Here is a 12,699-nt window from a genome sequence, read left to right on the forward strand (position 1 = left end):
TTTAACTCGCACAAGAAAATGTCTTATTTCCATTTTGATTAAACTACACCCCTAAAATAAATAAAAGCGTGGCTGCTAGCTGACCTGAAACATGAAATGTTTCCCCACTGTTACAAATTTGAGGGAAACAAAAATGATCCATGTTTTCAGTGACCCTTGCCCCCAAAAGGGATTCATTTATCTTTATCTTTTTATCTTATCATTTTTCTTTTAATGTCAAATAAAAGTTCTCTGAATGATCAAGACTTAAGGACAGATCTCTACAGAAAAACCAAAATATAAAATCGTGAAAAACTGCTAAAACGTAAACCTATTAACAAAAAAACGAAACCATTTTCGATTTACTGGTATTGAACGTAAAAAAAAAACGTTTTTGAGGTTGAGACACTTTTTTATTTAATATATAGTAACTTTCTGAGACAATTCCTTGTACTTTTGAAAAATCAACTCTTAAAATCTAAAGAATGTTGCACAAAAACAAAACAAAAACAGATGTGATTGCAGCACATTTACAGCAGCAGGAAGGTAATCATATCATTACTTGGATTGTCATAGTTTGACCCTTTATTCCCTTTGGAGATGGCTTGTTGGCACCATTCAGAACAAATGTAAGGTAATCGAAACATTTTTGTTTTAACACTGCAGGGCTCTTGGCAAATAGAAAGCTTAGGAAGATCATCTGTGTTGACCAGGCTGTAGTCCGGTTTCTTCTAGAACTCCATGAAGGTTCTGCCTCCTCTTTGGCTGCTTCTGCTGTCAAAATAACCTCATATATTTCACTTTGACTGGAGACACTTGTGGCAAAACTCCTGGTTCAAAAGTGTAACAAGAGGAGCTGTTGTGCTTTTTTACATGTGTGGTATAATGTCAAATGATGCATTTAACTGTAAAAAGATAGTATTGTAGCTTCTTAAAGAGGGAGTCCATCTTTGCGTCGCTCGATTGAGTTTCCCTTGAACAGTGAAAAGGCTGTTAGGTGTGTTTCAGTCGGATCAGAGGTGAATGGGTGCAGGTCGGAACTTGTTGAGCAGACCTCGTCTTGTCTGACAGCAGTTCACAGGCCTAGCTGCTTCCGTTGGTGTTTGGAGGAACCTCCCTGTTACCATATTTAGAACCTTTTCCGATCTCAGTCTGGCCAATCATCCACCGAACAGCCACCGACGCTGCAAAAACAGAAAGGATGTCCTGTTCATTTAGAAAGAATCAAGTTATTGGGGTTTAATTTCAGGTTTTTCTACTCATTGTGATCCAGGTGAACCTTTTACAGATTTTTAGGAAAAAATCTGGCAAACTTTTAAGCTTTTGAACAGTCATGCCTTTTAAAAAAGAAAAAAAAAGTAGTTATACGTTTGAATCTACATCTCTATTTTGGAAATCTCAAGTCTGGATAGTTTCCAGTTTGTAAAATAGGAAGAAAGAACTTACAGTGAAGACGGCAAATCTGCTGCTTTATTGAAATGTTGGATAAAAATGTATTGATTAAGTCGACCGATTCATGTTCTCAGAAAAAGTGAATTTAGGAAACCGACCTGCTGAGGAGACCACCACAGCGGCGATGATGGTAAGCGCCGATCCAGAGCTGATTACGTGAGTGAGCATGAGGCCCAGAGGGTAGAGAACCACACAGGACCAGAACAACCAGTTCATCAGAGTCCGCAGCTGACGGGGAGGACTCGTTTTAGGGCCAGGGAAGAGTCCCGTCTTTTCATAAGCCCCCTGCAGCTCATCCTGTACACGACACAGCGGAGTGAAATATGTATGGCTGAAAAGAGCTGCTGCCTGCGACTCACTAAAACCTTTCAGTTGGAACACTTTCCCACCTTTTCCTGGTAAAGTTTGTGGAGCCAGGCAGCGCACTCCTTCTCCTCTTCAGGAATCAACTCCAGAGGAATTCTCCTGTGAAGTTAAACAGAGGCAAAACATCAAGAACCTGGAGCTAAATTGGAGCAAAAGTCAAACAATACCAAATATTTGTCTACCGAACGTATAAATCTGCATGATACTTCTTCCCATTGAGGACTCCAAGCATGGTTGGCGTTTCGTTGTCCCTGAAGTTCAGGGTGGAGTCATAAACAGCGGAGACTGCTCAGGACAGGCAAACAGAAGGGGTTAGCAGCTTTCGGGGGAACTGGATCCAGACTGAAGGTAGAAGGGATGCTCACCAGTTCCCCTAAGGTTTTGGACCGTCATCCAGAACCCCTTTGTTCTGGGCAGAAGATGGTACTTAAGTTTAGGTAAGCCTTTACTCTCAGCCACTTGCATGCTGGCCTGGTGTTTCTCTGGTGTGAAGCGTGTTCCCTCACAGAACAGCAGAAACTAGTTTAAAGAAATATATAAGAAACTTTTTATACATATCACTTTTATTGATAAAAAAAAAAACTACAAAGGGAGGCGAAAAACCCACCCAGTAGTTTTCTGGGTAATCCCGCAGATTCTGAAGACTCTGAGCCACCAACCTCCGGTCCTCTTCCCACTTCCTCTTGCAGAAAACTATCTCCAGGAAGTACCACATCCAGCCAATCACCGGCACATATGCCAGCTCCTGTTTGGCCAAAACCTTTGAGCTCTGAAAAGTATCAAGAAAAAACAAAAACAAGAAGGGTGGGTTAAGTGGTGTTTAAGTCGGCGAAGATCATTTCCTCATCTTTGTGCCATCTCACTCCCAGAACTCCAAAGCGTTCACAGAAGGTCCAGCCACACAGAAAGTCGATCTCAAAATTATGGTTGAGAAGAACAATCGCGTTCTCCTTTCCATACAGAGGATAGCTTTTTGGGTCGGTGTAAAGTGTGCATTCCGTGCCAGACCACCACTCCAGGACTGCAACTACCTCTGCGACACACAAATGCATTTTCATGAGAATTGTCACGTTGGTTATCTTATCATCTGGAAGGACAGATTCGGACAAAAAAAAGAGGACAGAATGTACTAGGATAAAAGAGACAGGGAGTACTCACGACTGGCGATGCAGTAGCCCAGCCGGATGTTGATCCTGCGAGCCAGCTGCTTGCTGACCAACCCCACGGGTAAAGTGCACACCTGAAGCAGGTTGATGAGGAGGCCGCTCACCAGAAACACATAGCCGATGATCAGGTGGCAGATGAACAGGGATTTCAGCGTGGACAGCAGCCCCATCCTCCAGGAAAGCCTAAAAAACACTACATTTACTCTAAAAGTAAACATGATTTTCTTGTTTACATACCAACTGTTGTGGGTCATCCTGGTATTTACTTGTCTAAAAAAAAATCCCTGACAAGTCTTTCTTGTTTGAATAAATGAAAGAAGCCTTTGAGCTGGGAGTCTGTAGTTACAGAGCTCTCCAAAGACCCATCCAGGCCAGAATACAGCTGAACATCAGTAAGAACCTTCTAGTGGTGTCATCCAGTGGTGTCAAACTGGACTCAAAAGTCAAATAATTCACTTTAATTTATTTTTATAGCACGTTTATGACAGTTGTACTTGACATTCAAATTTTAAGCAAACCATTGATATAAAACATGAAATATTACCGTTTCGGATGAGCAGCTATTCTTTCTCTGACGTTTTTAGACTCTCTCTGCACAGATTAATTCTATAAAAGAAACTTCCCCGCTTCGTCCTTTAGATTTTAGGTGTGATTCATTAAACGGTAAGAAGGTTCACCTCCTAGAAGAAACTTCCCGATGAGGAGCACCACGCCCTTCTACGAAGATCGTCTATTCATCTCAGGCTGTCCGCAGAGCGCCGCTCCCAAACCAAGTTACTGATGCCATCTGCTCGTTACATTTACAACAAATACATTAGTCACTAATATAAATGAGGGAAACCATAATAAAAATTAAAAAGGATAAAATAATATAATATGATTGGGGTTTGTCTTTTGCCGTAAAACGCGACAGAGTGAGTCAGCTTTCCACAATTAGCATTCTCTGTTTTACCCATGTTCAGCTGCAGGAAATGTTCATCTTTTGCAAGCTCAATGACTTTATCGCACTTATGAAACAAGATGTGAATCACGTATAAACTATAAAGGTAGAAAACAATTTAAATCTACAGGAAGAAATGCTATTAATTCAGTGTTTAGATCTAGTATTGTATGTCCTAAAACAAAGAAGTGGCTTCAAGTTTAGAAGGTTTTATTTGAAAATGTCATTTCTAACAACAACTTTTGATCTTAATGATCTATTATGCATGTTTACAACATTGGGTAAAATGTTTTGGTTAAAATATACCTCTTGGGATTTTGCCATTTTTTAATTCAAGTAGAATAAGTTGCACTTAATGTTTTACTTGCTGCTGCTGACATGTCAGAGGTGCATTTTTTTTAAATGCAATTATTATTATTATTTTTTTTATGTTCTGTGAACTTCTAATTTAGAGGCAAAAGAATAGAAGATAAGTTGAACGTGCAGAAAGTAGATAAAAAAAGGTGAGAAGACTGAAAAAAGATGGCTGCCCTTTGGCCGTGTGACCCAATGCAAAAAAACATTCTTTAGATTTTGACTTTAGACTACTTTATTAAAAAAAATTGAGATATTGAGCTTAACTTTGGCTATTATGTCTCACTAGGCTTGTTACAGCATAATTACTTTACTTTACTTTTATTATTTTTTACTTTAAGCATTATTTTGAATGAAAATCCAGTAAAATAAAAAATAAAAATGCAAATAAAGTAGAAAAGATTTTAAAGCAAGGTTATGCTTTATTATTCTTAAAATGACTGAAAACATGTCAATACGAATGAGTTGTGCTGTTTGCTATGTTTTTCTTCAGTCTAAGTTGGATTCTTGGAACATTAGAATTGAACTAAAAACATTTTAACTACAGCTTGAAGAACTGATAGAGAACAAGAAGAGTAGAAAAAAATCTCACAATGAATAATTACATAAAAATGCACAGGATGAAAGAATGAAGGATTATTATATTTTATGTCTTTTCTATGTAAAAAAATTGAATTATTTACCCCCAAAAGTGATATTTCATTCATATAGTTTAATAAACTTCATTTTTTCTCCATTTCTCTCAGCCACAACATTGCCTTAATGAATAGCTCCCTCTGCTGGTCGCAACATGTAGACTCATAAATAAAACCAGTGATGAAACATAAAACGTCGCCGTTGAAAAGAAAAGGAAGATAAATAAATACATCTTCAGGGTTTGGGTTTCCTTTTTACCTTGGCTGCTTGAGGGACAGTAAATACTTTAAATTTGTTTTTATTGCTGCCCCATAAATGTTTTACAAAATGTTTGAAAGCTATCAGCGTGATATTTGTTCTTATAACACAAATGTAATGATATATTTTTTCTATTATTCTAAATTTTTTTTTGGCATTTTTAAATTGCAAGTGTTAAAAATGTCTAAAATTTGGGCATAAATAAAGAATTGTTTATTTCTTTTATTGTAAGTTTTGAACACTTCCACTAAGGACAGCAAATGACAATAGGTAAAAATATATTACATGAGAAATGACATAATAGCCTATCTCAGGAAGGAAGCTTTCATTGTCATTTTTAGATTTGCAGCTGAAAGATTAAAAATACATTTTCTAGATGAAATTAAATTTTTTATCATATGTAGAAACGTATTTTTTCCCCCCCTAGAAACACTTGCAAGGTGAGCAATGAGGTACAAGTATGATGGTAGAGGGGAGTTTCTGAGGCGCTGTAATGCTTAGCCCTTGTGGCTTTTACAACTTAAGAGCTGGTGAAAAGCTCAGGAAGTCCTTCATGTTCAAATGGTTCTCTGTCAGCGTTACACAAGTCCCTATGGGAAGCAGGTTTAAACACTAAGAGTCACTGTGCGGGTTGAGAGGAGTTAAAGTGCAAGAGTTAAAGTGCAATATATTTGATACTAAAAGCCACAGACACAAGGCATTTTAAAAAATGCCTCAGTTTTTTTTTTTGTTTAGTAAAAGTAAAAGTGAAACTGGGTCATACATTTAGACACACAAAATGTCTATTTCAACATTTCAACGCTTTTAATATTTTAGAAGCCCTGATTTGAGTCAGTACTGTTAGAAATATTCATACAGATAAAGCATTTTTTTCTAACTTGGAGAGTAAAATGAACACTTTTATGTCTAAAGTAAAATATTGCAGTAATCCTGTAACTATTTTCTTCAACTTGAAAATAATTGAAAATACACAACATGGTACCATCATGTTGTGGCTAATCTTTGTGGTAAGAATTATTTTAAGACAGCAGCACTTTACTCATTTTACTCGGTTCATTACAAGGTATGTAAATGCAAACAGACATTAAAATCAATGAACAAAACTCCAATGTTTTTCCAAATCAACGATTTCTTCAGGAATGTTTTCACAGTTGTGGTAAAAAAGAGATATTTCAAGGAATATTAAGGACTTTGGCTAAAGTCATTGCTGTAAAGGAAAATTTGTTGGCAAAACTGCAAAAGTATGTAAGTCAGAAATATTTTAATCTTGACCAGTATGAATAAAAGTTTTTGGAGAAATGAGGCAAACGTTTAGCAGCCTATTAAAAACATAAAAGAATTTTATCTAACAATAAAAGCAATTAAACATATTCTTTCCCCTCTCACCCTCCGCAAGCTCGGGTCCTCTACCAGAGGCCTGGGAGCTCGAGGGTCCTGCACAGTATCTTAGCTGTTCCTAGCACTGCGCTTTTCTGGACTGAGAGGTCTGAGGTCCTTCCAGGTATCTGTTGTAGCCACTCTTCCAGCTTGGGGGTTACTGCCTCTAGTGCTCCAATTATCACAGGCACCACTGTCACCTTCACTTTCCAGACTTTTTCCAGTTCTTCTCTGAGTCCCTGGTATTTCTCCAGTTTCTCATGTTCCTTCTTCCTGATGTTCCCATCGCTTGGCACTGCCACATCCACTACAACGGCTTTCCTCTGTTCTTTATCCACCACTACAATGTCTGGTTGGTTCACCATTACCATTCTATCAGTCTGGATCTGGAGGTCCCACAGGATCTTTGCCCTCTCATTCTTTACCACCTTCGGAGGTGTTTCCCATTTTGACCTTGGGGTTTCCAGTTCATATTCTGCACACATGTTCCTGTATATTATTCCAGCCACTTGATTGTGGCGCTCCATGTATGCTTTCCCTGCCAGCATTTTACATCCTGCAGTTATGTGCTGGATTGTTTCAGGCGCCTCTTTGCACAGCCTACACCTTGGGTCTTGTCTGGTGTGGTAGATCTGAGCCTCTATGGCTCTGGTGCTCAGGGCTTGTTCCTGAGCTGCCAGGCTAAGCGCTTCAGTGCTGTCCTGTAGGCCAGCCCTTTCTAGCCATTGGTAAGACTTCTTGATATCAGCCACTTCAGTTATGGTCCGGTGGTACATCCCATGCAGGGGTTTGTCCTCCCATGAGGGTCTGTCCTCCAGCACTGCATCCTCTGCTCTCCATTGCCTGAGACATTCACTGAGCACACTGTCAGTTGGGGCCTTGAGCTGGATGTACTCATGGATCTTGGATGTTTCATCCTGGATAGTGGCTTCTACGTTCACTAGTCCTCAGCCTCCTTCCTTGCGGCTAGCATACAGTCTCAGGGTGCTGGATTTGGGATGGAACCCTCCATTTACTGTGAGGAGCTTTCGTGTTTTAACATCCATGGTCTGCACCTCTTCCTTTGGCCATCTTATTATTCCTGCAGGGTATCTGATAACTGGCAGTGCGTAGCTGTTTATTGCCCAGGTCTTATTTTTGCCATTGAGCTGGCTTCTCAGGACTTGCCTTTGTCGTTGGAGGTATTTAGCTGTTGCAGCTTTCCTTGTTGCCTGCTCCAGGTTGCCATTTGCCTGTGGAATTCCAAGGTACTTGTAACGTCCTCAATGTCTGCTATTGTTCCTTCTGGGAGTGAGACCCCTCCTGTGTGGACTACCTTGCCTCTTTTTGTCACTATCCAAGTTCATTTCTCGAGCCTGAATGTCACCCCAATGTCAGTACTGTAGATCCTGGTGGTGTGGATCGGGGAGTCAATGTCTTAGCATATGGCTTGATGTCATCCATGTAGAGGAGGTGACTGATGGTGGCCCCATTTCTGAGTCGGTATCCATATCCTCTCTTTTATTTACAATTTCATTTATTTTATTTGCGGCAGTGTTTCTTTTATTTGCAGAGGTTTTTGTTTTTGTTTGCAGATACTTTTTTTTTTACTGCAATGACGGGTGTCGGCCACCGTCACTAAACTCCAAAACAACAATGAAAAAGAAATTTGATTGAAACACAGTACCTAAAAGCTTCTCAAACCTCAACCATAGGGGAATTTGTCTTTACAATACACATATTTCTCTTTATGGTGGTGCGTCTTCCTCTCAAGAGGAGCAGTATTTGTCCTTCAATTAGCTTTGGGGCTCAAGCTGAGTACCCTTGAACAAGATACCGAGTTCCACGTTTCCATCCAGTAAGTTGCTGACACACAGGTCAGCCTAAATAGAAGCATATGTTAAGTGAACACAATGTTATGGAGGCTGAATGAAAAAAAAGGTAACAGGAGTTTAAGATGTAACAGAGAGGCTGTACACCACAAGAAGTTCCCCTTTCCAAGAACTGCCATCTCCAATTAAATAAGTAATGGGTTACCCTTAAATTTGCCCTGAGGGTCCTTTTTCTGGTACCAAGTGGAACTGGATACCATATAAGAGCTGTGTCATGTTGTGAATGTGAGTGGAACTTTTGACATTTGTTGCTTGGTAAGATCCCACTCTGTTTTCATTGTTCTCCTTAAAATAAAACAAAAAGATAATGAAACAAAAAAAAAAAAAAACTTTTGTAACAGGTAAAGCCAGTTAGAAGAGATGGATTTTTGTGGCATGAATAAAATAACATCAGTTTAGACACCTAAATATCCTATTTAACTGGAATAACGCTCTCTGTTTGGCCCCTGTTTGATCTAAAATAATTCGTTTTTTTTAAAAAAAACCATTAAAAAAACGCTTATGATGTCTTTGAGTCAGACGGACTCGACTTGCCAAAGCCAACAGCTTTCAGACACTTGTGGCCAGGACGAGCTCTGCTTTTTGGCACGGCAGCACAAGGGAGGGGGGGTAAACTGGAAGAAAATGCTCCATAAAGAATGTGCAGGGGATTAAGTGAAATTGCTGCACGAATGTGATTTACGGAGTCTTCTGCGTCACCTGACTGAGACCGGCTTTGAAAAATTGACACACATTCAGCCTGTCTCCCAATTTTTTAAAGGAAAAATGTTTGTCACTGGATGTCTCTAGACACTCACTCCCACTATGGGAAAGCTTGCAGTTGGTGTGACTGTCTTGCAAGAAATTCAAATGGCACAAGATTCATTTCAATGATATAAATCCAAAATGTAATTGTTAATAAATCCACAGGTAATGCACTAACTACTTAAACACTTGCAAACCCTGTTTTCAGACATTTTTTTTTACATTTTGCCAGGTTTCAACTTCTTAGCTTTGCTCTACATCTTTCCCAACTTTTCTCAAAATCGAGTCAGTCGAGAATCTTTTGTCTTATTAAAAGCTTGGATGTTCAAATATGAGAATTATTATAAAAAAAAAAGGGCTGCACAGTGGTTAGCGCTCGTGCCCCACAGCAAGAAGGTCGCTGGTTCAATTCCGGGCTGGGGGACTTGAAACAGAACATCAATGGGGGGACCTTTCTGTGTGGAGTTTGCATGTTCTCCCCGTGCATGCGTGGGTTCTCTCCAGGGTCTCCGGCCTCCTCCCACCATCCAAAAACATGCTTCATAGGTCAATTGGCAACTCTAAATTGTCCAGAGGTGTGACAGTGAATGGATGTGTGATATGTGGCCCTGCGGCAGACCGGTGACCTGTCCATGGCATCCCCTGCCTTCGCCCATAAGTGGCTGGGATAGGCTCTGGCAGCCCTGTGACCCCGAAAGGGATAAAACAGAAGAAGATGAATGAAAAAAAATAATAAAATGAGTCAAAATTCTCTTACTATTGACAATAGAAAAACCTGATGTAATACTCAAGTAATGCGTCAAATTTTAATATAATTTTAGGATATTATTTTGAAATAAAAAAAATGTTGACAATTTAGACTGAAATTTGATTTGATTTGATTTATTGGTTTATTTCAAGCTATACTATATTACCTTTTGATATTTTTGGATTGTTGCAATAATCCAGATCTTGTCAGATCAAGTGTAGATTCTTTTGTTAAGTGACAAGGTTATCCTCGGATTACCTTAAGAAAAAATCCTTTCATATTTCAGTAGACATTGACTTGAATCACATGTCATTTACTGGATAAAACTCAAAGGTTATCATCAGAATACATCATCATATTAATCCAGAAATCACCACCACTCATTGCAGATGTGAAAGCTTGTTGTTTGTCATCAGAAAAACACTTTCGAGTCATTTCTGTAAAGATCATTACACATCACTCATTGATTAACCTTCATTGTCATCATTGTGGAAACAAAAAAATAGATAATTGCTCAAAAAATAAATGTTAGTTTTATGATTAATGAGGATTTATTTAGATGTACTAAGATTTTGTTCGTATTTTGTTCATTTTTTGTTCTAAAATGAGTCACTTATTATACTAGTTATTTGCCACTGTAATCAAAATAAACTACAATAGGAACAAAAAAAACCCCCTCAAACAATTCAATTTGCTTAGAACTACCAAAGATACTTCTTATGGGCTGTATAACATTAGATTTGAAGTAAGTCTAATAGTAAGCTTTTTTAACTTATTCGATTCATTTCAATGTTATTTATATGGCCCGAATTCACAACAACAGTCGTCTCGATGGGCTTCTATTCTGTTTGGGTGGTAAGGGACTATGAGGTCCTTAATATAGGACGGGGCCATACCATGTAAGGCCTTATAGGTAAGCAATGTTATGTTTCTTGTTTTGAATTTCTAGATTTAAATGTCATATTATAAGATTTCTATTCTGTGGTTTAGTTTGGTTTTGTTGTTCTTGATCATGTTTTTGGTTTCCTTTTTGTCACTCACACCAGTTTCAGGTGGATGATCCACTTCAGTTCAGTTAATTGCCTTCAGCCTATTTTAGTTACTGGTTTTCTGTTTGTCCTTGTCAGGTCATCTACTCTGTTCTGCTTTGTCACTTGTTTGTTGCTCCCAGGGTTTTTGCCAAGTTTCAATTTATCAATTTAAGTTTTTTTTTCTGTCACCAAGCTTTGTCTCCTGCATTTTGGGTCCTTCACCACCATGTCCTGACAGTGAAGTAAAAATACCTTCTGCATTGACATATATTTCTACTTTCTAGTGATTTTTTTTAAAAAATGTTCTTCTTCTTAAGATTATTTTCCTATTTAAAGGTTTTTTCTTTTTTTGTGCATTAAAATGGTTTCAGTAGAAAAAAACAAATCAGAAAGCCAGATTTTATAAGGATCCACATTGTAAAGTCATGGAGCGATGGTGCTCAGCCGTTCTGAACACAGGAAGTGGATGCGTATGAGCTTAAACTCGACACAGAGTCCATTTTGTCAGTAATGAGAACCTGATGCTTACATTGTTCTTATTTTTTTCCTGGAGACACCTGCTCTGCTGCTCCCAGGGGTCCCTGAGACCGGCAGGAGTGAAATTATTTGAAGTAAGGCCATCATCAAGATGAGGAAGACGTAATACTGAACATTTGTGGAACTTTGAGGCCCTTACTTCAAACTTTTCCTCCTGCTTTGTGTGACAGATGTCAGGTTTGGCATTTTAATGCTGGGGAGTGAGAAAGTGATTCAGGCAGAGGTCACACACAGAACTAAAGGATGTAAACGGCAAAAGCAGTGGCACTAAACTGCAATGACAGCACGATATTTCTACGTATTTCTGTGCTGGAAATTTAAAACCACCCCTTTAAATGGAACTACATGGAAAACAGCCATTCTGTGTTTTTAGTCTTGACTATCAGTAATTCTTTATATGTGCAGCTCTTAAAAAACCCTAAATAAACCAAATAGAAACAGAAAAAGGGAGGATTTAAGAGCTAGTATACTGCAAAAACTGGCCCCTTGGAAATAAGTCAAGTTATTACCCCATCGGCAGATTTTCTTTAAGCAAAAGAATAAAATAAAAAAATCTGTCACTTAGGTAAGAAAAATAATCTTACATTTTTTAAAGAAAATATACTAGTCCCTAAAAAGGTGTTTTTTTTTTTAAACTAAGATTTTTTTTTTTGCAATTTAAAAACTTACTAGATGAATCTTTTCCCTACAATACAGAAAATAAGACTCTTTTCTTGAAACTTGGGACATTTTACTTTAAGATTCCCTTTAAGCAGTGAACAGTTTGTGCGTTTTCATGAGACGTTCCTTTACAACTGTACACACAAGTCTGAAAAGCCATCAGAAAAGGATTTGGGCTGATCTCTTGTTTCCACTGCTGAAAAATGAACGCTTACTGTGTGACCTTGTAGGGATGTTCTACTGAATCAAACGAGCCTCACACTGTCTCCATGATCTGACGTGTCAAACACGCCTGTAAAAAACGGTTTTAACATTAGAGCAAGAGCATCAAATAATGTAATTTAAAAAACTGAAATAATTCCCGGTTCCGTTTTCTCAGGAAACTGTTGGTTCATTGATGTCTCTCAACTGACCGTGTGGACCTTAGCGTGTACCCTGATTTTGTGTCATGGAAAGGTCTGACTTAGTTTCAGCTGCAGTCTCTCCTGGAGGCCCTCCCCTTCCTGAGGTCTCCTGCAAGAGTCACAGGTGTTCTGCATCATGTGTATTATGTTCTCTCTATTTAAGCTGTGACCATTCT

At 38.6% G+C, this 12,699-nt stretch overlaps 1 protein-coding gene across 2 annotated transcripts; it reads right to left on the reverse strand.

Annotated features, from left to right (window-relative positions):
* Positions 1 to 370: 370 nt before the first annotated feature.
* On the reverse strand, positions 371 to 3,671 carry agpat4 (1-acylglycerol-3-phosphate O-acyltransferase 4). 2 transcript variants are annotated; one of them, XM_023963609.1, is made up of 10 exons: positions 3,508 to 3,671; positions 2,956 to 3,146; positions 2,661 to 2,830; positions 2,405 to 2,566; positions 2,163 to 2,316; positions 1,980 to 2,082; positions 1,821 to 1,896; positions 1,530 to 1,728; positions 1,034 to 1,163; positions 371 to 952 (listed from the first exon to the last, which is right to left on the reverse strand). In XM_023963609.1, the coding sequence occupies exons 2-9, from the start codon at positions 3,131 to 3,133 to the stop codon at positions 1,063 to 1,065; spliced, it is 1,143 nt and encodes a 380-aa protein (XP_023819377.1). In that variant the 5' UTR covers positions 3,134 to 3,146; positions 3,508 to 3,671; the 3' UTR covers positions 371 to 952; positions 1,034 to 1,062. The 2 variants fall into 2 exon arrangements, with proteins under 2 accessions (XP_023819377.1, XP_011482877.1); XM_011484575.3 differs by having other exon boundaries at positions 371 to 1,163.
* Between the last annotated feature and the right edge of the window lie 9,028 nt (positions 3,672 to 12,699).

Source organism: Oryzias latipes, chromosome 15 (genome assembly GCF_002234675.1).
Source record: "Oryzias latipes chromosome 15, ASM223467v1".
In the NCBI taxonomy this organism is placed as follows: domain Eukaryota; kingdom Metazoa; phylum Chordata; class Actinopteri; order Beloniformes; family Adrianichthyidae; genus Oryzias; species Oryzias latipes.

Excerpts from the sequence above, each read along its gene's own strand:
- agpat4 (XM_023963609.1), bottom strand. The coding sequence starts at position 3,133 with ATGGGGCTGCTGTCCACGCTGAAATCCCTGTTCATCTGCCACCTGATC. Across the intron at positions 2,567-2,660 it reads AACGCTTTGGAGTTCTGGGA|AGCTCAAAGGTTTTGGCCAA; the intron begins GTGAGATGGCAC and ends GATACTTTTCAG. Across the intron at positions 2,083-2,162 it reads CCAAAACCTTAGGGGAACTG|TCTCCGCTGTTTATGACTCC; the intron begins GTGAGCATCCCT and ends TGTCCTGAGCAG.